At 39.1% G+C, this 25,308-nt stretch overlaps 2 protein-coding genes across 4 annotated transcripts in view; both read right to left on the reverse strand.

Annotated features, from left to right (window-relative positions):
• Window positions 1-1,454: 1,454 nt before the first annotated feature.
• On the reverse strand, window positions 1,455-13,331 carry NELFCD (negative elongation factor complex member C/D). The gene is made up of 16 exons (XM_072878729.1): window positions 13,243-13,331; window positions 11,701-12,174; window positions 11,077-11,192; window positions 10,783-10,892; window positions 9,613-9,722; window positions 9,215-9,322; window positions 8,447-8,599; window positions 7,577-7,707; window positions 6,984-7,149; window positions 6,420-6,554; window positions 5,751-5,890; window positions 4,897-5,011; window positions 3,862-3,957; window positions 3,488-3,628; window positions 2,998-3,127; window positions 1,455-2,599 (listed from the first exon to the last, which is right to left on the reverse strand). The coding sequence occupies exons 2-16, from the start codon at window positions 11,764-11,766 to the stop codon at window positions 2,565-2,567; spliced, it is 1,752 nt and encodes a 583-aa protein (XP_072734830.1). The 5' UTR covers window positions 11,767-12,174; window positions 13,243-13,331; the 3' UTR covers window positions 1,455-2,564.
• Window positions 13,332-20,017: 6,686 nt separating this feature from the next.
• GNAS (GNAS complex locus) overlaps window positions 20,018-25,308 on the reverse strand; it is a 162,319-nt gene continuing 157,028 nt past the window's right edge. For all 3 annotated transcript variants that reach the window (XM_072878731.1, XM_072878732.1, XM_072878733.1), the window contains exons 10-12: window positions 24,943-25,073; window positions 24,350-24,417; window positions 20,018-23,458 (exon numbers count right to left, since the gene is read on the reverse strand). In XM_072878731.1, the coding sequence (XP_072734832.1) occupies window positions 23,312-23,458; window positions 24,350-24,417; window positions 24,943-25,073 (346 nt within the window). In that variant the 3' untranslated portion in view covers window positions 20,018-23,311. The remainder of the gene's footprint in view (window positions 23,459-24,349; window positions 24,418-24,942; window positions 25,074-25,308) is intronic.

Here is a 25,308-nt window from a genome sequence, read left to right on the forward strand (position 1 = left end):
ACAACTCAAGTTAAATTACACCACCTCTACCCCCACTGGAGATTAAGATACAAGCCTCAAGGAAGCATCCAATTTCAACAAGCAAGGGAGAGAAGAGACATTCAGATGTTGTAGAACAGCGCTTTTAAATGTCAGTCTCCAAAATCTACCATAAATCAAACCAAACTGTGAATTACACCTCACTCAAACCTGTAAGTTAAAGCTTTCTAGTGGTACAGAGGAGGAAAAAAAGTCTTTCCAGAAACTCTCTATCATCTGCTACCTCTCGGTAGTTTCTGCAACTTACTTTGGTTTTATCTGTGAAAGGAAAAAGTCTGCTCCTACTCAGAAGATGTTATGTTTGGCAGAATGGTGCAGATCCATAAAAGAGTAAGACTGCTAGTTTCTAGGCTGAAGTTGAGGTGGTTGTGCTATTCTGATAATTTAGATTTCAAACAGAACAATTTTTAGTATTGTGACAATGAGCACATGTTTTAGACCTGAGGTTAGGCCATATTCCAGTAGGCTAGGAGACTTCAGAGAGTGACTTTCCTGGTTGATGTGGGCCTAATTTTGGGCCTACATACAAGAATCATACTCTGATCATTAGATATTTCTCTCTCACCCACCATTCACCTCTTAAGCAAGAAAGACAATAATACACATTTAAATCTAGGCAAAAGACAGAATTCCATCTGTCTCCTTGGCTTTGCTTAACCATAGCAAAATGACTCCATAGGGCCAACAAGGATTAATTCTGCCAAGCTGCAGTGTCTGCTGTAACTTAAAGTTCCATTGAGATGTGAACATGGTAGTATAACAGTACTGATCACAGAATCATGGAAGTTTTAACTCGTTAAAAATCATCTATGTGGATAAGTACAGAGGAACTCAAGCAGTTAGAGGAAGTGATACCAAGCTTGAACACAGGAAAGTAAAAGCATACTTTGTTTGAACAGCTGGCAAATTTTCAATGGACACAGAAACAAGCTGCTCTTGATTATCACTAACAGATGATACGTGAGGCAGGGCTGCATCCTAAAATGAAGCTCTATAGGGTGAATTGTTTCTGTAGTTAATTCCACAAAGAAAGGAAGTTGGGGGCTACAAAAAGCCAAACATGTAAGCTAATTCTACTTAAAATATTATGAAAAGTAGGTCTCATGTAGTTTAAATGGTGAGAGTTAGCTGGAACGATAGTGCATCTTCTAGTCAAAGATACACAAAGAAGTTCAGAACAGCTTGTGCAGAAGCCAGTTCTGCCCTTTTCAGGCTGTGCTTTTAAGTTGATTAGAGCACTGCAAGTGTTGTTAGGGTAAGCTCAGTCACTGTGGACTATGTACATGAGGCACTGGCTGAGGAAAGGGAAGATGCACTCCTTTTTAAAAGGAGTTAAGAATCTATACAATTGGCTGCTGTCTCCAGAATGCTCATGGTAGCTTAGAGTTCCCATTCATGAATCACTGACAACAGAGAAGAACAAAGTGATTTCCTTTTTAAATTTACATCCAGTTGGACTTAAAATGTCACTGTTTTAGAAAGCAGGTTCTTCAGAAAACAGATGTGCTTGGAAAAGCACAATGGGCTTGTCTATGCCCCCCACTTTCAAACAAACAGAACTTGCCTGTACAAAAAGAAATTCAGCCCAATGAACAGAAAGAAAGGGTGGTCTTAATGAAACTTTGAAAGAAATCGCTGGAAAAGAAAAAAACCTTTATTTAAAGGTAAATTATAACCTTGGGTGTATCCCCCACTGTTTGGCATCAACCAGGACAGAGTAGAGATAAGTATAAAAAACAAGCCACAACAAGCAGTAATGAAATTTCTGCACACATTCATATTTTTTGGACAGCAGTAGAATTCTGACATGGTAATGAAACTTACCAGTAACATTTGATGCATCTATTTAACAAAAATAGATTCTGAAAGATAACACACTCACATAGGATTCATCTGTTAATACAAAACTAACCTTGAATGTTACAACTCTACTTGTGTTACACAAACCTTTTTTTTCATAGCAGTAAATATGTAGGCTATTTAGAATTCTAATATAATGCAAAGGTGAGAAAGAGGCATTGTGGCTTCTCTGCAGCACAGAGCTAATCACACAGATTCCTTTTTTACAACTCGCAATATCAAAAACTAGAGCATTCAAGATTTAGTCTTCAGAGAACTATCTGCAAAGTGTTTTTAGCAAGAACTACCTTCCCCGTTCTTCAGGTTTTGTATATTACACAAAGAATCAGTGACAAATTCTGCAAGTAACCAAAATAACATTCTTTGAAATAAATCTGTTTCTCTCCTGCTAGCTGCTTCAGAAGATTCAGATTTATACTGATTTGTGTAACAACAGAAAATCCTTCAGTATTACGCCATTTTCCAAAGTACATTAACAGTCCTCTGATATGAAGCTCAAGGTCACCATGCAAGTCCTTCAGCCCTTTCTTCCTTGTTTTGGGTTTGTTGGTTTGTTTTCTGTGGGGTTTTTTTTGCTGCTGTGTTGCCCAGTTATAGAACGTTACTGGTGGAGAGCATGACAAAGTAGTGATCATGTGCTCTGCATTCTTGATATTTTCCGCTGCTTAGTTCATCATAATAAAGTTAGATTTGCAATGAGCTTAAAAGAAGAAAAAAAAAAAAAAAGTGTTCAGTACATTACTCTGATATCTGTTTGCATGTGGATTTCTGCATTATGTAAATAATTAGGATTTTAGGGTCTGGACAGATGTTTTTGTTTTAGGATAGGAGTGTATTATGACAGACTACTTCCCTTCCTATCCTTTCCTTACTACAGCGCTAGCTCTCAAAAAGCAGTATGTACCTCCAAGTTCCTTACTGCTAAGCAGAGACTCTTGATTAAAGGAAAATTGCTAAACACAGGCCCCTAAAAGGGAAGTTATCTGTGAAAATATCTGGCAGGCGTTCCTATTTTTAGCAATCCTCCTCCTAAACATTATTTGCAAATCATAACAAATGCAAAAGGAAGCAGCTACGTAACAAATAAATGCGACTTACCTATAAACTCAGTGACAGGATCATGTTCGCCTTCTGTTTTAATAGTACCTGCAATACTTTCATTCTCCAAGATTGGAAGAAAAAGCTGTACAAAGTCTGAGGTATATGGAGGAGCAATCACATCCAGCACCTGAAACAGCAGACAAAAATGGATTATTCTTCCAGTTAGAGGGGCAGTAGGAACAATATGTAATTCACAATACTATTTTTGAAAGCATACAAGTAGTTGCACTTAAGACCTCTTGTTCTCCATACAAGTAATTAATTATGTATCCTTGTGGTACTCTACCCAGTACCTTAATGCTTTCAGAAGTCAGGAGTCCGTAGGACTAAGTCACATCCTAGCGAATACTGATATTGCATACATTGCTCAAAATTTGATCTCATATCTTAAAATATTTTTGAATCTGAGGCAAGTTGATTCAATATCCAAACACATACAACTGGTATTAAAGTTTATTTCTATATGTTAATAATTTTTGCTGCTGACCTCTGTAACAAAGTATCTGATGAGAGAGATATCTGTATCTAGCTTCTCCAGGCATTTGCGGATATAGCTGACAACAGGCAGGACATATCCTCGACTCAGTAAGTGCACCATTCTATCCAAGAGAGTCTTCTTCAATTCCAGCTGATGGTGAGGGCCAGGGGGATGGAGAAGAAACCAACATATTAGAATATCCTCTTGAAAGTATGCATTTTTTATTGCTCATTCTTATTGATTCAATATCTGCTATATTACTTTTTAACTATGACTATATTCCTAAATTAAACTCTTAAAACTCCTGTGACAGCAAAAGCTGTTATCTTGACTAAGCGTAACGAATATGAAACAACACAAATACTGAATCCTTCGAGAATCACCTGCTCCATTACATCAAGCTGTGAATGTTCTGTTTCAAAGAGCTTGACAAGAAGTTGTAGAACTTGCGGATGAAGCAGCTGATGGCATGTACTGATCTGCAAACGAGACAAGAAAGTTAGATCCTCAGAACTTCAATTTAAAAACCAGTGCACCAGTCTTTATTAGGCAAGTTTACACTGGTGTTCAGTGCCAGACGTAAATTCTTTTGGAAAAGTATTCCACCGTTTCTTTCTTTGATGTAAAGTGTAAATAATGTAAATAGTGTAAATAATGCTGAGATGACAAAACCAAATCATTAACTCTGAACAGAAACAGATTCATCTCTGTATGTTTACTGACTTACTGTAAATGATACGCATTGTCCTGGTTTCAGCTGGGATAGAGTTAATTTTCTTCCTAGTAGCTGGTACAGTGCTGTGCTTTGGATTTAGGATGAGAATAATGTTGATAACACACTCATGTTTTGGTTGTTGCTAAGCAGTGCTTACACCAGTCAAGGACTTTTCAGCTTCCCGTGCTCTGCCGGGTGCACAAGACGCTGGGAGGGGACACAGCCAGGACAGCTGATCCAAACTGGCCAAAGGGCTATTCCATACCATAGGGCGTCATGCTCAGTATAGAAACTGGGGGAGTTGGCCAGGGGGCACCGATCGGTGCTCAGGGACGGGCTGGGCGTTGGTCAGTAGGTGGTGAGCGGCTGCATCACTTGCTTTCTTTTGTTTTTCCATAGGTTTTGTTCCTCTCTCTCTCTCCCCCTGCCTTGTTATTTTCCTTTTCATTACAATTTATTATTATTATTTTATTTTAATTATTAAGCTGTTCTTATCTCAGCCCGCAAGTTTTCTTACTTGTGCTTTTCAGATTCTCTCCCCCATTCTACTGCAGGGGAAGGGAGAGTGAGTGAGCACAGCTGCGTGGTGCTTGGTTGCCGACTGAAGCTAAATCACAACAGCATCCACTGAACTGGATGTACTTCCAGTTACAAGCGTCAAAAGTGTTTTTACTCTCCAGCAAGATTTTATATACGCTTTTACCTCATCCAATAATGCCAGATGAACCGGAGTGTGATCAGTCTGCAGCTGGAAGTATCGTGGTTCTGACACTGTCCAATCCACCCACTTTAATACACCCATTGCCACCACTGGGAACCTACAGGAGAAGAGATCACTTTAGCATAGGAACATCAAAACAAAACACCCAAAAAACCCCAAAGAACCCCAAACCAAAACAAAAAACTCCCAGTAAATTAAAAAAAAATAATAATCTTTCAGTATATTCTAATGGTTGCTAGTTTCAGTTCAACTTACAGCAGAATTAATAAAGCTCAAAAAGTTTTGTTTGAAAAGTTGCTAGCACATCAAGGAGAGGGGGGAGAAGAAAAAAAAAAAAAAAGATAGGCCAGGAGAAAATTATTTGTACAGACACTCCCTTCTCAGCACAAAATGCAAAAAATACACAACAAAATTCATGTACACTCCAAGCTTATTCCAGTTTATTCAATGTCTGCTATTTCATAGTTTTAAGAGGAAAAGAAAGGACACATCTATTGCTAGGAAAGCTTTATTACGAAGACAAAGTAATGTCATCTTTTTCCAGTGGCAGAGAAAAGCATATTCTGTGACACAAGGACAAATTGCCAGTGAAAGCCAGAATTTATGTCCTCATGAGAGAGATTCCAAAAAGTCAGAGGTACAGTTTTGAAAGCTGCTTTCAGACCACATCTTCACGTATTCTACAATGAGAATGTTCTCACAGAGTAGCCTACAAAGGCATTTCCCTTTAGCAGTACTGCCTTTCCTAAATACTTTCTAATACAGATAATAAATATATATAAATACTAATACTTTCCTTCCAACAACTGAAGCTTGGGACCAGTCTCTCCGCTCACCTGATGCACTGATAAAGAGTGCTCAGTTCTGCAACCAACTCTGATGCTCCTTTGTTCTCATTGCAACACAGATTGTGAACAGTTTCAATGGCTTTTGAAGTTGACTTGAGTTCATCCTTGTTTATGCTGACTCTCTTGTTCTGAAAAATTGCAAAGTTTGAATGCACGAGTCATGAATATACAGGATGCCTTTGGTTATTTAAGGAAAGGAATTGTAACCTGCGATAAGCCTAAGATTACATCATGTTTCTCAAAATTTAGTTCTTCTGAAACTTGCATTTGAGTCTAGGTATTGATGAGCTGAAGTACAAGGACGCTTGCTTTATTTAATTCCCTAAGAATTACTTTATCCACTTCATAGAATTAAACTCCTCTTCCTCTGAAAAAGCACATACGGTCTTGTAGCAGAGAACTGCTACTGATGACCTTTGGGGGGAGGCAAAAATACTCAGGGCACTCAGACTTTTATAGTACTATTTGATCATCAGTGATCTTCAGGATCTACATTTTTTAGTCATTTCAGTTGAAGCCAGAAACATTTCATATTAAAATAAGTAAATCAAGCTGAATACATTATTTAAACTGAGTAACTTCATGACCATACGTTTTCTTCAGCACAGTCAGGCCACTGTAGGTAAAAGTAATGTAATTCACAGAACTGAACATTACCTTTTTCCACATCTCTACTACACTAGCTGCATATGCCAGTATGTGAATATATTTATGTTTGTGGTCCTGGTTGATCTTAGCACCTGGCTTAAACAATGACTGCATGAAGAGGTCTAGAAAGGCAGGTACTCGAATCTGTGAAGAAAATGAATGGTTTATTAGAGCCTGGGAATGATGAGAGGTGACTAAAAATGTTATTTTTGCATCTGATATACCTTGCATAGAATGAGATATAACACATTCCCCCTTGGGAGTAGATTAGATAGCCATCTTTATCTCCTATTGAGGAGTTCCTTAATTAATTATACGTAAAAAGAGAACTTGAAGTGATTAAAAAAAAAAAATCAATCCACAAGCTAATGCAAAATAGAATGCAAGTAGTAGTTTCACATTTAGACATTAATTACAGAGGGATGAGTCTGAGTGCTAACTTCTATTTTATGTCACTACAACACTTAGGACAGCAAGACCTCCTATTTCTGAGTGTTCTACTATATTTCTGAGTGTTCTATTTCTACTATAATAGAAGTAAGTTTCAGAGGTTTTAAAAAGATAACTACTAACCAGTTCTACTGGAGGCGGGTCCATGCTTGTAAACATTTTGAACAAGACAGTGATATCTGCTGGATTCAGAGCTCCTTTGGACAACATCGCACCAAGAGCCTGACATGCTCGAGGATAGGAGGCTGCAGTACCCAATGCTAAAGTGATCTGACTAGCATCATGGCCTCTAGAAGAAGAGCAAACATACAGAGCAACTTATTTTCTTAATTCGGACTTTTTAGTTTTAGCCTCACTGAGTCAACAGGCCACATCCTATGGAATATAATGCCTCAGGGCAGAACCCCTTATCCTGGGTAATTATAGAAATAGGCCTGTATTTCCGTTGTTTGTTTCTAAAACGTTCGTAGAATAATGAAAATACATATTTTTAATAGACAGAAACTTCAATTCTTCGCTCTTCTTATTTCAGGTCTCCCAGTACAGGACATTGAACTTTTCTGTTGTTCTATGAATTAAAGCTTACTACAAGAACTGCTCTGTTGCAGCTAAGAATTCTCCTTTTACTGGTACAAGGTAATCAAGAATAAGCAAAAAGACAGCAGTTTACAAATTTCAGTGACTTACATTTCACTAATAATGTAACTCCCACTTACTTCTCATGAGCATATCGCTGAACCTCCTGAGCAATCCGTCTGACAGCTGATCCTCCTTGCTCTTCTTGAGCCAATATGGACATCATAGACTGAGCAAAAAGGTAAGTGTGTTCTCCATGGCACACCATCTTCTGTGAAAGCACACATCAAAAAATCTTACCAGTCAACAAGAAACACGCAAGTATGCTTCCGTGATTACATTGCCATAATAGCAAAGATTTCACTGAAATCTGCTAATCAAAAGAAACAAAACCAAAAACGACTAACCAAGAAAACCAAAAACCCAACAGCCAAGATGAAAGTACAGAAAAGCATAGTATCACTATGCATTGATACCATGCAAGAGGAAATGGCTAAATTGAGAACTTCATATCTTAAATGCCAAAACTGAGAGCAAATTCTATCCTACTTACACTCAGTACTTTCTCTGCAATATTTTAAAAGTAAGAGAAGTACAAAGCCATCAAAAAATCATTATTTCACAACACAGAACATATGCTGGGTTGATTCAGATGGCAACTTTCACACTGACGTGTATGATAAAAGAATTCTTTTAATTTGCCAGGGGACTGACTAGACAGATCTTCAGATCTTGCATTAAGTGTGAAAGACAACGGTTCTACCTTCACCTTTTTACAATCCATTTAATAAATATAAGAAGCGTCACGTAAGCAACCCAAGGAATTCTTGGTCACAGAGTGATCAAAAAAGCATAAATTTCTACTTTTGAACTCAGATATACCTTCTCTTGACAATATTTTGTAAGACTTGATAAGATTCTCTACAATCCCGCAATGATTTGTATATCCTAACTGGAAAGGAAAACACTATTTTCTTTCCACATAAAAAGGAAAAAAAAACCAAACTTACAGCAAACTCAGGGAGGTTTTTTTCAAGGTTTTCTTCTCCTCCATCTAAAATTGTTGCCAGAGATGTACGCAGGACTCTGGAAAATACTTCTAGTTGCTGACATGCTGTTGAAACACTGGTTATTTCCCCTTGATATCCAGCATCAGATATAAGCTATAAAAACAAAAACATCATAGAAAACTTGTATTATTTACATTTATATTTCAGATATCCTAACAAGTCTAGAAGAACACACAGAACGTAAGATTTGCCTCTGCATACACTTACTGGAATTCATGTTCATCTTTTAGCCTACAGAAAAGGAAACCAATAAAGATGTAGCAAAAAAAGTAAACCATAATAAAAGTAAACCAGATATATGAATACTTCAGAGCACACCACAATATATCATAACGTTCTTTCCCTGTCACAGAAGCATATAAAACTGACTGAAATGTTCCACGGCACCAGAAATCCAGAATTTTCAAATACAGATCAAAGAAAAAAAAGAACCAAACACAAACCCCAACAAAAAAACCCACAACAAAACAAAAGAAAACCCGAACAAAAAACTCAAAAAGCAGTACTTCAAGCTGGGAAACTACACTTACTACTTGCAATCTCTAACACAATTTCTCCCACCAATATGTACTTGTACTGTTCTGACGTTTGAATAAGCAGTATTATGCAGGAATACATAAAAGATACAGGCAAGGCCACAGACAATATTTGATGCCAGAACAATTAGCCCTTTATGGATATTCTCTTTTATTAACTTGAGTATACTACCTTCACAGTAAAATTAAGCATTAAACAGTCGGGATGGGCTTCTGCCAACTTGTAAAAGAGATCTCTCCACGTGGTATGTGCTATCATTTGCTCAAGCCAGGCTGGAGTCTGAAAAGATCAGAGCAATAGAGAGAAATGTAAGAATACCTAGTTGTCAAGATCATTAAAAGTAAGCCTTTTACCTCTCAGGAGTCCTGCGAGTTGTTATACAGGACTTTATTACATAGGAGGATGCAGTCAAAGTTTATAAGTTCTCTAAGCCTCTGAGGACTCCAGTGAAATACAGTTAGCTTTCTGAAACCAGTTGTTTCTTAACAAGAGAGCATGTACTCCATCAGATGAAGGCGTCTGTGTAGGATCCACTCATGTAAAGATAGCAACACGGATTCCATGCACACCTCTCCTTCCTCTGTAAAGATGGAATCTGCTTTCCGAGGGTCAAAATGCTTGATAAGTAAGCTCTTTAAATGGTTTTCTACAGTCTCCTGAACTTGCACTGGCTCAACACCTGTATAGAAGGAACAAAACACTTGGCAGATGCAATCCAATCAAACATAGCAGCAGTATCTTAAATTTTTCAACAAGAACAGAAACTACTCAGAAATTTATCAACACGCAGAAGATGAGAGGAGAGCCATCAGTTCTACTATCAAGCCACACTGATACAGACAGATTTAGAGATTCTCAATCTTTTTTCCTAAATGCAGACTGTTTAGGATCGCAGGCAGGTTACGCTAGTCCTTTCCCTCTTGCTCTCTTCATCAGTCATGCAAACAGCAATGCCAGTCATCTCACAAGACTGTCAGTGGGCACGATACCAAAATGCATATATCTTAAACACAGAAGGGATTACCAGGATTGGTGCACAAACCCATCTTACTACAGACTAAAGTCCATCCTTTCAATATAGTGGCTCTCAGTAGCATTGATAGTATACTACGAAACAATACACAAAGTAGTAATAAGTTGTTCTACCTTTCTGAGATCAGAGTATAATACTTCTCATAAAGTTTATACTAGCTAAGGGAGAAAGATGCCACAAGTTAATGCTGAACATGTCTTGCAAGAGGCTGCTGAAGAATTCATAAGCAGACCCATAATACAGAATTCTTGTCTCACAGAATACAAGCATCCATATGAGAACCTTCCATCTAACCACTGATCCACTGAAAGGGAACAGTCACTAGTAATAAGGTAATTGGTTCCCCCCCCCCCAATATTAATTATATAATACTATTACAAAATATCAAATACTGCTAACACCATCTATGTAACAGTACCCTTGCCCTCCTGCATGAAAACAAAAAGAAACTATAGTTTATGCAGTTGCTTCAACTATATTAACCTTTATAGTAGAGTTTGTGGACATTTCAACATGTCCATCAACAGATCACTTATCCTCTGAGCAGAATAAACATGTTATTATAAAGAATTTAGTCACATACACATACAGGATGACAACCTTATAATGATCCACTTCCTGAGTACGATCAAATTTGCCACCAGTTCAGATACTTCTGACAAAAGAAAGACTACAGACCCAAATTATACTGTATCACTTATCGTACCTGTTTGAATGAGCCACTCTGCCAGCAAATTTACAGTCTGTGCCACTGCAGTGTAGTTTTCAGAGAGGAGCTGGATAACATTCTCTGGAGAACCTCCTGCTTGGAAGTATCTGATGAAAGGATCAGAAAAGAACTATTTGAAAGTTATAGTAAAAAACCAAACCCAAATGAACTCTAAATAAAGGGTAAACAATAGCGTCATTTACCCATTTTCACACACACTTCCATACAAAGCAATAACACTGCATCTATAACACATAACATGCACCGTAGCACACATAAGGTTACACTCACCTCTTTAACGTGTTAAATATAGACGGCTCCATTATATAGTCTGGGGTTGAAAATTTCTTCAGGCATTCTTGCTGGACTTCAGCATCATCTTCTCCCTCTCCATCTTCATCGTCTTGCTATTGCAACCACAGTCAAGTCAGCCAGCTCTGGTCCTGTTTCCCCCCTGTACTCCCCTATTTAGGCTATTTTTGCCCACAGAAACTCACACACCGCAGTTTACCACAGCAAGCGACCTGCTCCCCAGACAAACACGACTTCTTAACAGAGAAGGCGCAAAACCAAGCACCGCTTTGCAGTTGTTTTCCTCCTTTTTAACCCCCTCAAGCCCCAGGCCCCACCACAGGGATGACTTCCCCGTCCGCCTTCACCCTCGGCGCTGCTCGCCTCAGCTCGGAGCCCCAGACGCGGCTCCCCCCGCCCGCAGGGCGAGAGGGCCCGGCAGCTCCTCTGCGGCCCAGCCGGGGACCCTCGGCGTCCCTCGGGAGAAGCCCTCCGCTCTCCAGAGCGGCGCGGAGGGAGAGCGCTCCCGCTCCCAGGCCGCTTCAGGCCCGACGCCGAGCTGCCGGCTCCCGCCGCACGACCGGGCAGCCCCGCACCGCCGCTACGGCGCCCGCAAGTGCTCACCGTCGCCCCGTCCGCCTCGTTCCCCCACTCCGCCGCGCTGCCTTCGAAGTAATCGGCGTCCTCCATGGCTCCTCCCGTCCCGCCCCGGGCCGAAAAAGCCGCGGCGGCGGCCGGAACCAGGCCGCGACCGCCCCTCTGGGCGGAGCGGCGCGGAATGGCGGGCGCCGAGCGGGAGGAGCCGCTGCCACCGCCGGACAGGGCCGAGGAAGGGCGGGATGGCCGCGGCGGCGGCGGCCCTCGGAGCGGGGGGCGGCTGGTGTGCGAAACCCGTCACCCTTCTGCCGCTCCGGGATGTCGGGGAATTTCCTGCCCCAGAGCCGTTCCCCGCCGCGGGACGTGCTGACAGGAGCCGGCGGCAGCGCGGCCTGTGTCGGCGGAGCGCGGTGCCGGGGCGGCCGTTACCTCACGCCTCGGCGCTGCTCGTCGCTGGAGCTGGCGTTCACGGCGGTGAAGCCGTTGCTTGGTGAATTATAGCTGAAACCATCCATGAACGCCAACAGATAAAAATGAAATACGGAAACGTAAAGCCTGGCCCCGTGGCGGTGGTTCCCAAGGAAGCGGAGGTTCGCTCTCTCGCGCTTCAAGCAGCTCACCCCCGGTTAGTCACTGCCGGAGAGCCAAGGCAGAAGACAGCATACAGTCAGAGCGAAAAAAATAAAGTCAGAGGGAAAAAGAAGCCAATGGAAATTTAAAAGCAAACTTCCCTACTCTGCAAAGCCTCCCAAAGCCTCCCAGCGCAGCAGCAATTAGACGGGGATTGCAAGGGAAGAGGAAAAAATGGGATGCGTTGCTCTTCTGGTTGCAGTTGTGTAACAGCAGTTTCTTTGTGCTCTCTGGAGCATGAAGAGGATATTGAAAAACAGCAACAAGTTGATAGTAATGATCAGATGTTATGGTAGAATTAAAAAACTCACAAGTAGAAAAAAAAGTTAAAGACTAGGAAAGATAACTTAGGTGGAATGGAAATAGTAAGATTTTTAGGACCAGATTTTAGCAGGAAAGTTTTAGGACCAGCATTGGTGTAACTGTGTACCCAAAACTTGCCAGAGAATAACGTTAAATAGCAGTTCTGCCTTTTCTCACTGCAAACAAATTTTTGTTTGGGTTACTTTTAGCCTAAGACAGAATCCTGAAGTCTCTGATCTAAAAAAATCTTAATAAACTGACTGTAGTCCCTATAAATAACACTATTTGCATTACAGTTAGCAGTTTCATTTCTGGGCAGTCTGTGCTGCGTGAGCCAAGTTCCCTGTTCTGAGGCTCTTAGGCCATCTGTAACCACACAGAGCAGCCTGTTACACAGGATTTGTTCCCCTGTACGTGAGGCTGGATCCCCAGAGCAGCGGTTGTGCTAACCTCGGGACCTTAGTATAGCCCTTCTTGGGGGTGCTGAGAGAGAGGGTCCCGAAGGAGAGCGGCTGAGCTGGGGTGCTGACCAAAGGCAACAAGCCAAGAGGGCCCCCAGCGAAGGGAGGGACTAGGAAGTTACAGACTAATGAAGAGGGGATAAGTCTAAAATGAAAACCGATCATACAATCTGACCTTAGGCAAGGAGACAGGCATTACTGAAATGGAGACCATGTGAGAGAAACAGAGAGTCCCTTTGTCTCTCTTCAGATCGACTCCTGTTCTTCAGTTGTGTAAGAGTTTAACTGTGAGAAAGGGGAGGGCGAGGGTGTGTTCTGGGATTTGGAGGGCAGCCAAGAGCATTGCTGATTAATTATTTAAAAGGTCCTTTATTCTCATTCAGTTTCTAACTGAAAAATAGTAAAAAGACATTACATAGTCTTCCGTGCAGTCGATGAAATCGCTTGGTAGGAAAGGCCAGAAAACCCTGTTCAGAAATAAGTTGTCGTAGGATCTTCAAGATACGCAGTCCTTGTTCAAGTGTGGTCACTGTGCTAGTTAAAGGGCTTACTGCACTTAAAATTTCGGTATAGAAAATATACACCACCACCTGAACTGCAGCACAGCGCGAGTTGTGCTGTCGTATGCTGCCCTACAGTGGTGAAGCAACCCTTTCTGAAACATTTCTTCAACATTTTTGTGAGCCCAGGATAAGGACCTTTTTGCTCTGTCAACAGAAAGGAAATTAGACTATTTCAGAATAAAAGGCATGGACTGAAGTAGAGGCACAATGAACACATTCTCTACCTGTGCTAAGCAATTGCTCGATTGCCTGCAGTCAGGAAGAAAGTAAGGTAACATTTCAATGCGTATGGAACCACTGGCCATTTTTTATGAGGAAAGAACTGGGAGTGAAGTGAGAGGCTGAGGCTGGAGGCCAATGGAAATATCCTTGAGAAAAAGTTTTTGTCTTATCTCCATTTAGTTAGCGCACAATTTCATCTTGTAGATGTGAGAAAATAATAGCGTACTCGGAACAGACAGTGTGATTAACCAGTCAAAACGCCTAAGAAAATACCGGACCTGAATTTAATCTACCCAAGCCAAGAAAGAAAAAGTATTTTCTGAGAGTCGAGTAAGAAACATCCATACACCTCCTGTGCTTCATCAGCTCTTTTGTTTTGGCTTCTAATGATGTACAGTGTTATAAGATGTAGGACAATTTCTCTGAAGGTGTTTTCAGAGTAACTATTCTATTACCCTAACAGAAGGCTCAGAAAATTTAAAATTGGAGAAAAAGTGAGTCCAGAACTTAACTAACATTCCAATGAAACTGGATGGGAAAACCACAAAGCTGAGACTTTGTGAGGCTTAGGAGGAGATGCTAGTTCTTTACAGAAGGCTCAAATAAATACGCTTTGTATGACAGATGTCTTTATATAGGTAAGAAAGACTTCCTTTCCATGACTGAAATTTGCTATGCATCTTCTAGGTAGGATATTTGGATCTGCGGTCTGGAGAATTTCATTGTGCCCGGAGCTTATGGCCTGAAATAGTACATCTTAGGTTCAGTAAAGCATCTTCAGAGCAGGTAAAAGTTTTGTCTTGTGACAACAGTTGGACTTGTAGGACTTCAATGGTAATTATGCTACGAAACTTACTGCTTAGTTGAGTACAAAAAGGGAACAGTCCACAGCACCAACTGCCAGTGAGAGACACAGTGGTATTAGACATTAATGATACTAGGAATTTCAGTGTCTGAATCTTAAAACTAGAAGTTATTTTGTCTTTATATATTTATATCTATTTTGATTGCAGTTACAGAAAATTAGGTTTTGGGTTTTTTTTATAATATAAAGAATTAACAATACACAAAGCATTTACTTCCAGCTTTCCTTGAGGAGAAAACTAGGGACCTATAACAGAGCCAGACATCTGCTGAATAGCCCTTTGCAGAAGAACTGCAGTATCTGAGCTTTCCCCACTTCAGGTCAATAAACAAGAGGCAAAGTCAGATCAAACCCAACAGTTTCAAGGTACCATTTAAACTGTGATGAAACACTAAATGTACCAGAAACTGATTTTGCAAACTAAACTTTTACAACTTTGAATGGAAACAATGTTGGTTGTCTTCTTGGATTTAACTGTGTTCTCCCATATGGATTTGTGTTTTACAAAGTTTCAGTGAAATGTTCATAAATAAAAGCACTTAGACTTACCTGAATGTCCCTGAAAGATTTGATCGTCCAGCAAATGACGATCTGCGGTCCCTAAATGCATATTTGACTACATTTTGTGTGTAAAATATTCTTGAGTCACAATTCCCATCTAAGGAGATTTTGATGAGGCAGTGAGCGTATTAAAGATAAAATTTTGAGCCCAATAAATGTACTATGAAGGCCAGCCTTGGAGTCTCTGCTGCATGCTTTGAAGAAGCAGTAAAGGCATCCTGGAAAGCAGATGTGTGTGAAGAATAGCCAGATCTAGAGAAATGTGGAAAACCACCTTCTTTTTTCTTTTACTTTTTTTTAACCAGAAGTGAAGGTTGGTTTGATAAAGGTTGGGAATGGCTTTTCTAAGGGAGTAAAGAATAAATCAAGCATCAAATGCTCAGGTTTCAATTCCACCCAACTATCAAAATCTGTTGCTTGATTTTTGAGTGAATTACTTAACAGCTATGCTTCAAGATTTCCTACCTAAAGAAGGGCTGAATATAATACAGCTGATGAAATCATCCAACTTAATTTGGTTCCTTCCTAGAATAAAAGACAAATCCCAAACAGAAGAGCAGACTTCCAACAAAACTGTTTGCCTTTTATTCATATGTTCGTTAAAAATATCCACCCTGGCATTCTCTGTATGCTAGTTACCTCTGCTCCTTGCCCTCTACAAATTCTTTTAGCACAAACCTGTATTTCGTAATCATTAGCCCTTTACAAATCAGCCAATACATTCAACTAGACATAAGGTCATAACTTTCAAATCGAGTAGGAAATTACAGCAGCATCAAGTTAAGCTAATGAGTTTTGGCTAAAGAGTTTCTCTTTCTCAAGCAGAACCTCAGCATGAAGCATTTTTGTTTGTACCTTGAGATTCATGATTACTGGTAGCAGTGTTATTCCAAACATCGAACACCATGACACTTTGCTAGGTAACTGAGAAGTATTCTGAGACAAAACAAGGTGGTTTTTAGGTTGCTGACATAATGTCATTCTAGTCTCCTTCAAACATCAACTTAAAAGTTGGAACTGTGTTTATATACCGTGGATTGCTTAAAAGCATAGCCTCACAATGCCCCAGGTACTTTTCAAGATGAGCATATAGTGGAAACATTTTCTTGCTTCAAAGCAAGTACCAGTTGATTTGCATACTGATCATTAAACTTACACTTCACTGAAGTATCTCCCAGTTCCATAATGTATGCAGTAAGCGCATTTTTTGCAGTTCTTTAGTTGGAGACATCTTGGCCTTTTAGATAAATATTCTCTGACCTTGAAAATTTGTGTAAGGATCCCAAACTGGGTCACTTTCCTGGGGAATGAAGAATATCCCCCATATATCTTTCAGTGTCCAAGGTGATGGATTTAGGAGTCTTGTTCATCTAGCTTTCCCTAGTTCCTTTGAACTTTCAGTGAGGCTGTCTCACAACTTCCTTTCATAGCTGCTCTATTCTCTCTTATCAACCATGTACGTTATAAGAGTAGGTGGGGTGGGGGGGCGAGGACAGGAGAAAGTAGCTGAATCCAAAGGTATCAGGCTTTGGGCCACGATGTTGGATTGTTCAATTGGTTGCAAGCTCCCCAGTTTTAAATCACAAATATGTTAACAAGAGCCGTTGCTTGTGGCAGCACTGGGCTTCCAGGCTGTCTTACAGAGATGAACCTTTGTAGCCCAGCAGAGTTTTGCCCTGTGGGAAACAGAACTCAAGGTTAGCACCAAAACTTTCATGAAATCTGTTACTTCATTTTGGATGTTGTGCCTTAGAGCAAAAAGAGAATGGAGATTAAAAATACTGAGATACATATGAATCATCACACACACACTCCCAGAAAGACATGCTGTCTCCTATGGCTCTAGCTTCATACAAGCTTGAAATTCCTTTCATTAATACTTTGAGGTCTTACACAGACACGTATTCGGTTCCATCACCCAACCCCTTCATTTGTCTTTTTACGGAAGCTCGTCTGATCCTGCCAACAGAAAAGAGATAATGCAGTGAAAAAGAGCTAGAACAGGCCCCCGCTCCAAGCAGCCTTACAGTTGCAGGCTGATGCGGCAATTCATAACCCTTATACAGCAGCTCCTTCCTCTGCCTGATCTCTGCCGGCACTCTAGCATTTTAGTTGCAAGAATGATACAATTCCAAAGTCATATCAAATACCAGAAAGCCTCAGAGAGAAACACTATACTTCACTATTAGTAATTCACATAGAATTCACAGCCTAAAAAACATTAATTTGCATAACAGAACAACAGAATTCCCAACAGAGAATTCCCAACATTACTACCTCTGTCCTAAGCTTGTGCTGTCTCCAAACTTGAGTAGTAGTATATTAAAAAAAAGTATTAGCCAACTCATTTAATAAAACAACTGTGTAAATTAAAGTGAAGAGATACAGTCACATTTTAATTTTGAATTTGCTTACATTTGTCTACTGGTACCTCAGCCTTAGGAAGCATGTTGTGTCACATAAAAAACCCTAGCGTCAGCATCTTCTCCCTCAAAAATGTGTAATTCTCGCTGTATTTGGGACAATGTTTAAAGGCTTTATTTTGTCCTGTCATTAAAATAAAGATTTTTGAGGCAGACTTCCTAAGTAAAAAAAATTAGAGAAACCTGTAAATTCTGGTTTGGTGGGGTTTTTTTTGTTTTTCTTCAAAATAAATTATCTATTACATTATTTGGTCAGTTACCCCTTGTTGCAGAGGTATCAGTAAGCGCTTGCTGTTGTTAACCTCAAGAACTCTGTATTTTTTCCACAGAACCAGGCTAAGTTTATAGGACCCAGAAGTTAGAACCCCCCCCCTTATATGTTTAATGCAGTGAGAGATTAGTTTGCCTCCCCACCTCCTCCCAAGTTGCTTTTCCAAGTAGACTTGTGCTTTAAACTGCACCCATTTTGCTCAGCTCAGTACATTAAAAGTAGACAGGGTAAAAAGCAGTTTTAACTTTTAATAAGATGAGAATCAGGGTTGAAAACAATTAATTATGAAGCCAGTACTCATGGCTGAAATTTTAGCCATCTCTGCAGTACAGTAAAATACTCTAAAGCGTTTACCTACCTAGTAACTGAAACGCATCCACTCACAGTATTTAAGCTAACTGGTTATGACCAGGATTAAAATAGGTTCACTCTTGGAATTTCCATCTTGTCAGTCACCAGAGAGATGTTTCAGTGTAACGGCTTTCATCAGCAGAGGTTCAGAAACCCCCTTCGTAGCTTATTTTATTTACAAAGACACTTCGAAGTTCGTCATGGAACAGAAGGACTTTTTCCAATTGATGAATTTTCAGAAATATCAAGCTGAGGAAGAAGGGTACAGTTTTGGTTTTGGACTGCAAACAGATGTTTGCTTGTAAATATTTTTACTGTTATACAAGCTCAACATGTATTTTAGGGATGAGGACCTGTTCCTGTGTGAGATTTCCACTGAATCTATGGCCCTGATCCTGCTTCTTACAGGTAGTAGGAATTTTATCATCTACTTCCATGGAAGAGGTCTTGTGAGTGCCAGCATTGTTAGAAATGCACAAAGCATGTTAGATACATACATTGGGGAAAGAAGAGAATTTACTCTCTTCCAGAATAAGTTATGTAATTTTATAACTTATAACAACTTTATCAATCTCAGGCATTTGTATAGCACCAATCACCAACAGTATTATCACTAAGGCACTGGACTGGTACTCAGCTGTCACGGGGTCTATCTCCTTATCTGTGGTCAACTCCCTGTGTAATCATGTTTACCTCTCTTGTTTTCCTGGTAGATAATTTTCGACACTGGAAAATAGGATATAATACAAAACATCCTACATCATTTACAGGAATATTGCGCCACAACTAATTACAAGGTGCTCAAATTCTAAGGTGATGAACATTAGTATTTCTGTGCATAGATTTACTGGTAAAATAAAATTATCCAGCAGGTATCAATTATGTGCAACACACTGGAACAGAATTAGCTTCAGTTCCTCTGGAGTTAATGACATACTCTAAGTTAAATCCTATCCTCGATGCCATGCTTCAAAATAGTTTTTAGATAAAGGAAGATAAGCCCTCAGGGCTCCTGTCTACAACAACTGATCCAGCATGCCTTCATACACTTTTGCATCAAAGCCTGCTCCTAACAACTTACAGAGCTCCAGTTTCAGCCTCTAAGAGAGCAGTTTTTGATGCTTTCAGAAGCAGCTGAATCTTTTTTTAGTCTGTGGTGGATTTACTTCTCCACATTGTTTAAAAAAAAAATCCCTTCAGGAGTTATCACTATTCTGCTGCATCACACTGACTGCTGAATACAATATACAAATTACTAAAAGTTCTTGGGTTGAAATAAGTTACTGCAAATGCAAGTAGCTGATTTTGAAACCACAACATCTCTACAATTTATTATTATTTTTACAAAATACCCAAAGTGATCAGACCATATTGTAGGTTACTGGCTTGCCAAAGGTTATGTTTTAAAATCAAAACCATTTCTGATTTACAGAAGTGCCAAAAACAATCTTGAACCAGGTTTGTTTGTTTGTTTTTGGTTTTGTTTTTTTTTTAAACCAACCCCCATCCAACAAAACAGTTGTATAACTTAAAACAGAAACAAGGGTTTGTGTTGGAAACTGTTTAAAAACCAACCCACCAAATCATGCTTGAGCAGAAGCCTTGTATGGCAAAGATTTAGCTTGGGGCAATTTAGTGCCAAGATATAGACCCTCTATGGGTTTATAATGGAAATACTGACACAACCTCAACTATAGCGATGCAAATGTGCCCTAAAACACTGTATTTGCTTTTATTAATAAAAGTGGTAGTGTTTACATTTGCAAGTATCTTACACTTCAGCATCACGATGAATACTGAGTAGAATGAGTTAAGTTTTGGCTGTAAGGTCAGAAGTTTCCAAACAGATGAATGAGACAGAAGTGAAAGTCCTCAATCATGAAAACAAGAAGTTCAAATAAATAAATAAAACAAAACTAGGAAGTATGGGTAAGCATTAGGTTGGAATGGTTCGATTAACTGCAAATTATGGCCACTAAATTAGAGACAGAAGAAAACACAGTTACTTATTAAATAGCAAGCATTAAAGCTTTATGTTTTTGTATTTAAAAAAAAAGAAAGCTGTTAAAAATAAGACTTGCATTTACCAGGCCACCAAACTGCATGGACTAATAAAGAGACTAACAAAGGCAATACTGAGACATTAAGACACACACACACTCCGTACTTGTGCAACTCAACCATATTCAAAACAATTGCCTTTCTCCTCACTTAAGAAAAAAAAAGCATCCCCTAAACATTTCTGTTCATATAAAGCTTTAGGTTTCTTAAACTGTTGCTGTCTTCTATAGCTCACTGTTATTATGTGTCCTTCTCATTATCAGAGGAAGAAGCTTATTTTTGTTAATGGAGGTGGCTTTGTTTCTCTCAGATGAGAGATTACATTCTTCACACCATTACAGGTTTTCCCCATTTATAAATCTGGTGTTTACACCAACTCCTCCTAGGCTTAAAAAGATAAGGGTTGGCCCTAAACTAAAGATTTTGGCTCCTGTAACTAAAATTAAGGCTCACAATGAATTTCCTCTCCACTGTGTGTGTCCCATTTTTACCTAGTGGAAACACCAGCCCTTAACCTACAGGCACTGGATACATTCTTCAATTGCAAGGGGCTATTTTCGGTCATGTTCTCCTACAGTTCTACAAAGTCCAGGTGGCAATGTTCTAAACCTGTGAACAGGAAAAATCATTTTTAAAAGATGAGTAGCAACTGCAGCTAAAATTTTTAGACGATTTAGTGTCTTCTAGAAGATCACTAGTAATTTTGGATTAAGAGAGATGGGACAGTAACTCCATCAAGTCCCTGCTCTTTATGTGAAAATGGACTAGGTGATTAATTTTCATTTAAGAGTTTAGCCACAAAAGCAATGAAAACTCACAATTCTGAACAGTTGCAGTTCTTAGTATTAAAAAGGCATCTGATACCTGAAGCAAATCTAGCTACACAGACATCACTGACCACACCCTACGTTTAATTTAAACTGGACCTCTTCCCAAAAAAGAAAGTTAACACAGTCTCTTGGGTGGAGGGAAGCTAGTGTGAAAGGCAGAGAGGCAAGTATTTTGGTGTTTGTTTTTTGTTTTGTTTCTTTTGTTTTCCTTTTAAAGTCACTGCAGTAAGATCCAGATCAGTTTAGGGGTGTAAATGAAGGGGGAACAGGGGTGTTTGAGTAATATAGGCTAACACTGTTCTAGATGTGTTATTACAGCTGTAATTTCTGACTCTGTACAAATTGTACACATAGGTTTAGACACATGAAAAAGTAACACACTCACAGAGACATAAAACACCTAGGTATAAAATATAAAGCAGTGTAGTAGTTACTAAAATTACATGCTCTCTTATTGCTACAGTGATTTTTGCTCTTTTTCTTTTTACTGTACCACGTTGTTCTAAGCATATAATTTGCATAAATTATTCAAGTTTAAGAAAAATCCACACATCTTCACTTTAAGCTACTTATATAGTTAATATAAAACAAAAAGGTTCTAAAGTATCTCTTTATTAAAAGAGAAATAAAAATGTCATTTGAAACTGGAATTCAGTGGCCAAATCCAAGGGCAGTGCACACCTTGTCATTCTGGTAGTAGTATGCCCACGCAGCAAAGTGGAGGTTGGTGGGGTATTTGGCCCAGTCTAGAGATGGTCACCAGACCTGCATGATGCCCTATGTGTCCGTTATTGTTCTGGTTTTGTCTTTAGCGAAAAGGACTATGAATGACCAAAGACTAACATTTATAATTTGTAGCAAAATTTGGTTTATGTAGAAACAAGCCATGTTTTGCATTTGGATAGAGATTTAAATGAATTAAAGCTAAAAATTAAAAAGCATGATGCTGCAACATCTGGTCACTTGTTGAAGACCTCACTTTTAAAGTGGTTAAGTTTGCACAATTTGTACTTTTTTTTTTCTTTTTTTTCTTTTTTTTTTTTTACTAAACAGTATTTTTCCTTCTTTTATAAACCAGAAAAACTAAACTACAGATAAATTTTCCCTACCTTGAGCTAATGCTGCAGATAGGGTTGACAAAGCTGTACAGCGCAATCAAACATACTTACATCTTAGCTCATTGTACAGGTACAGCCATAATCAAGGCACAAAGATCTTCTACAAGTTATTTTTTTTCAATAAAGTTGTACAAAATAATACATTTTACAGTCTGTACAAGAATAATAATCCAGCAGTAAAATAAAAAATGAGGGGAGGGAAGAAGAAAAAGAAGGGAAAGACTGTGAGGACTACAGTCCGGATAATGATTTTTATAGCAGACGGGATCATCAGTGGACAAACTGAAAACAGCGTGTGGTTAACTCTTTCTGCAATCACAGGCCATACGCAGTTCAATTCATAAATGTCCATGGTTGTCCTTAGACCACCAAGACTGGTTTTAAAAATACCCTTCTGAAAGGTAGCAGTTGGTTTTTGCACTGTCTAGGTCTGTTGTAGAATTGTCAGTATTTCCGTTCAAAGCCACATTACAGTCAGAGAACCAAACTCAAGTGTCTGTCTTCAAACTTGGTCTGTGACTTGGCACCTTCTTTAGTCTGATGCAGTGAATGATACAAAGTGGAGATCACGGGTTATATGATTATGCCCACAACAGTGCTAAATTACCTAAAGTTTTCTCTCCCCAATTTTTGTTTTATGTTTTAATTTTTTATCCCCAATTCTTTCAGGTGCTCCACATTCAGGGCTTTTAATTAATTAGTTTTTATTTCTTTTTTTTTTTTCTTTTTTGTTAATAACAGTGTTAGGGAATCCTCATGGAAATGGCCTTTTAAGTGTTAGGGGCCATCTCAAACTGTCCGAGGGGTACAGAAGCAAGCTTAGAAGTGCTGCTATTGTCCAGCAAGGAGAAAAAAGTTGAGGGGTGCAAATCAATGGGAGATTCAAACAGTTTTCTTCCACCCTATGTGGGCAAGGGTGTTTTTTTTCTTTTTTTAATAAGGAATAAGGAGTCCAAAACACAGAAAAAAGTGCTCTCCATCACAACAACTCGTATTGGCGAAGGTGCATGCGCTGAATAATGTCCCGACAGTCATTGAAAACCCTCCGGATGTTCTCTGTATCCACTGCACATGTGAAGTGAGGATAGCAATAGTGCCTTCCATCTCCACTTGCTGTGCTGATTCTCTGTTAAAAGTAAGAGAGAGATACTGGGTTAAAATAAAACTGACTGGGGAAAAACCCCCATGTTCTCAAAACCCAGATGAATGAAGGTTAAGATATATATGTGTGAGTCGTGTTTTCAGAGGGTAACTAAGTGGCAAAACACCCACAATTTTTCACTCTCTCACCTAAACCATGAAATTTAAAATGATCAGAATTATACGGTGAGAAGGACACTGCATACTGGGGAATTGCAGAGTTGAACGAGAACTCAAGAAAGTGCTATTATTTATATGTAGCTTTGGCGAATTTAGCCACACAACTCCTAGGCAATTTGTCCATGAAGAAAGCGGGATTTTGCCTCCTTGTACAAGGCTTTTATCCTGGCTTTACACTTACAGAAAGCCTCTGTCAAAGTTTTATTTTGCTCCATTTTAAAATGAGTCCACAATTTGATTGCCATGCTCACCATTACAAGTAATTGTAATAATATTTTTAAAAAACCTATGTCTATTATAGCTTCAACTGACCAGTAATGGGAAAGATAATACAAAAAGAACATTAATATTTTACAGATTATGCATATTTTCATTAGTTTATCTTTAGAAATAATGCATGGAATAAAAATCTGGCCCCAATAATAACAGCAGGACTTCACTCATCATTCTGTTTGAGGTTTCTTAATTCTCACCAATTCTGTTGCTATTTAATTACGTACTGTGTCAACAAACCAATATCCGAAGAGCAGCTAACAAACAGCAGTAAAGCTCTTAAACGTACCAGTGTTTTATGCAGTGTGGATGTTAAATATAAACAACACAAAAAGCGACAGCATTTTGCAATAGTAGAAGGTGCGTAAGAGCTTATATTTGAGAAGAAGCACGTAAGAAATACTGAAAGAAAGGAAATACTTACAAGAAACTCGTCTCTAATAAAATACTTGGCCCTTGTAACTCTGGGATCCTCACCAGGCTCTGGTGTTGCTGATTAATAATAAAATAAGTATCTCATTAAAACAGATGGGTTTTGGTGATAGCGCCTAAAAATCATAACTTGTTCTGTTTTCTGCTCACATATGATAGAAACATACTTTGCAAAACTGACTATGAGATAAGACAAAACCATAACATATTATTTAAAACAGCAAGATTTCAGGAGAACAAAGGAATATTACAGTGGCCACAGTACCAGGCACTTGGCAGGGTAGAGAAATGACCACGGATATGACTAGGGGGAGTCCAGAGGACATATTTGTGACAAGCTGTACTGTGGTCTCCACGAGCAAAGTAACAGGATTTTGGCATGATGAAATTATTAATATATTAAATGTATAAAAGACAGGATTATCTCATTATTAATACCTAAAATTTAACATTACAGTTTGGCTGAAAGGCAATGAAGATTACATCTACTTAAGAGTTTTCAAGTCTTAGCTGAAATTACCAAAAATATTACAAATGTGATTAACAAGGAAGTGATAAATTGCAAATAAAACTTAAAAATCTTACCATCATCTGGTGTAGTGTAGCGAGCAAATTCTGGAAAGTAGTCTTCAATTTTAGATTTCCCTGCCAAAACTTTCTCTGCTAGCAAATCTTGTTTATTCAGGAAAAGAATTACCGAAATGGTCCGTAGCCACCTGTAGAAAATTGAAACCAAACACTCTGAGAAGGCACAGCTAGGATCATACAGCAAAAAGAAACTGAATCCAGTTCTGGAGACAACAATCACGTGACACACTATAGTAATTTTGAAAGGTTCCTTTTATACCTGAATCCAGTGGTGTAATTCCAGGTGTACACACCCTGAGTTGGGTTTGTGTGCTTCTAACATGGGCAATGAAAGCTGCCTGCTTTCTACTGCTAATCCAAATA

This window comes from Ciconia boyciana, chromosome 14 (assembly GCF_034638445.1).
Source record: "Ciconia boyciana chromosome 14, ASM3463844v1, whole genome shotgun sequence".
NCBI classification, from domain to species: domain Eukaryota; kingdom Metazoa; phylum Chordata; class Aves; order Ciconiiformes; family Ciconiidae; genus Ciconia; species Ciconia boyciana.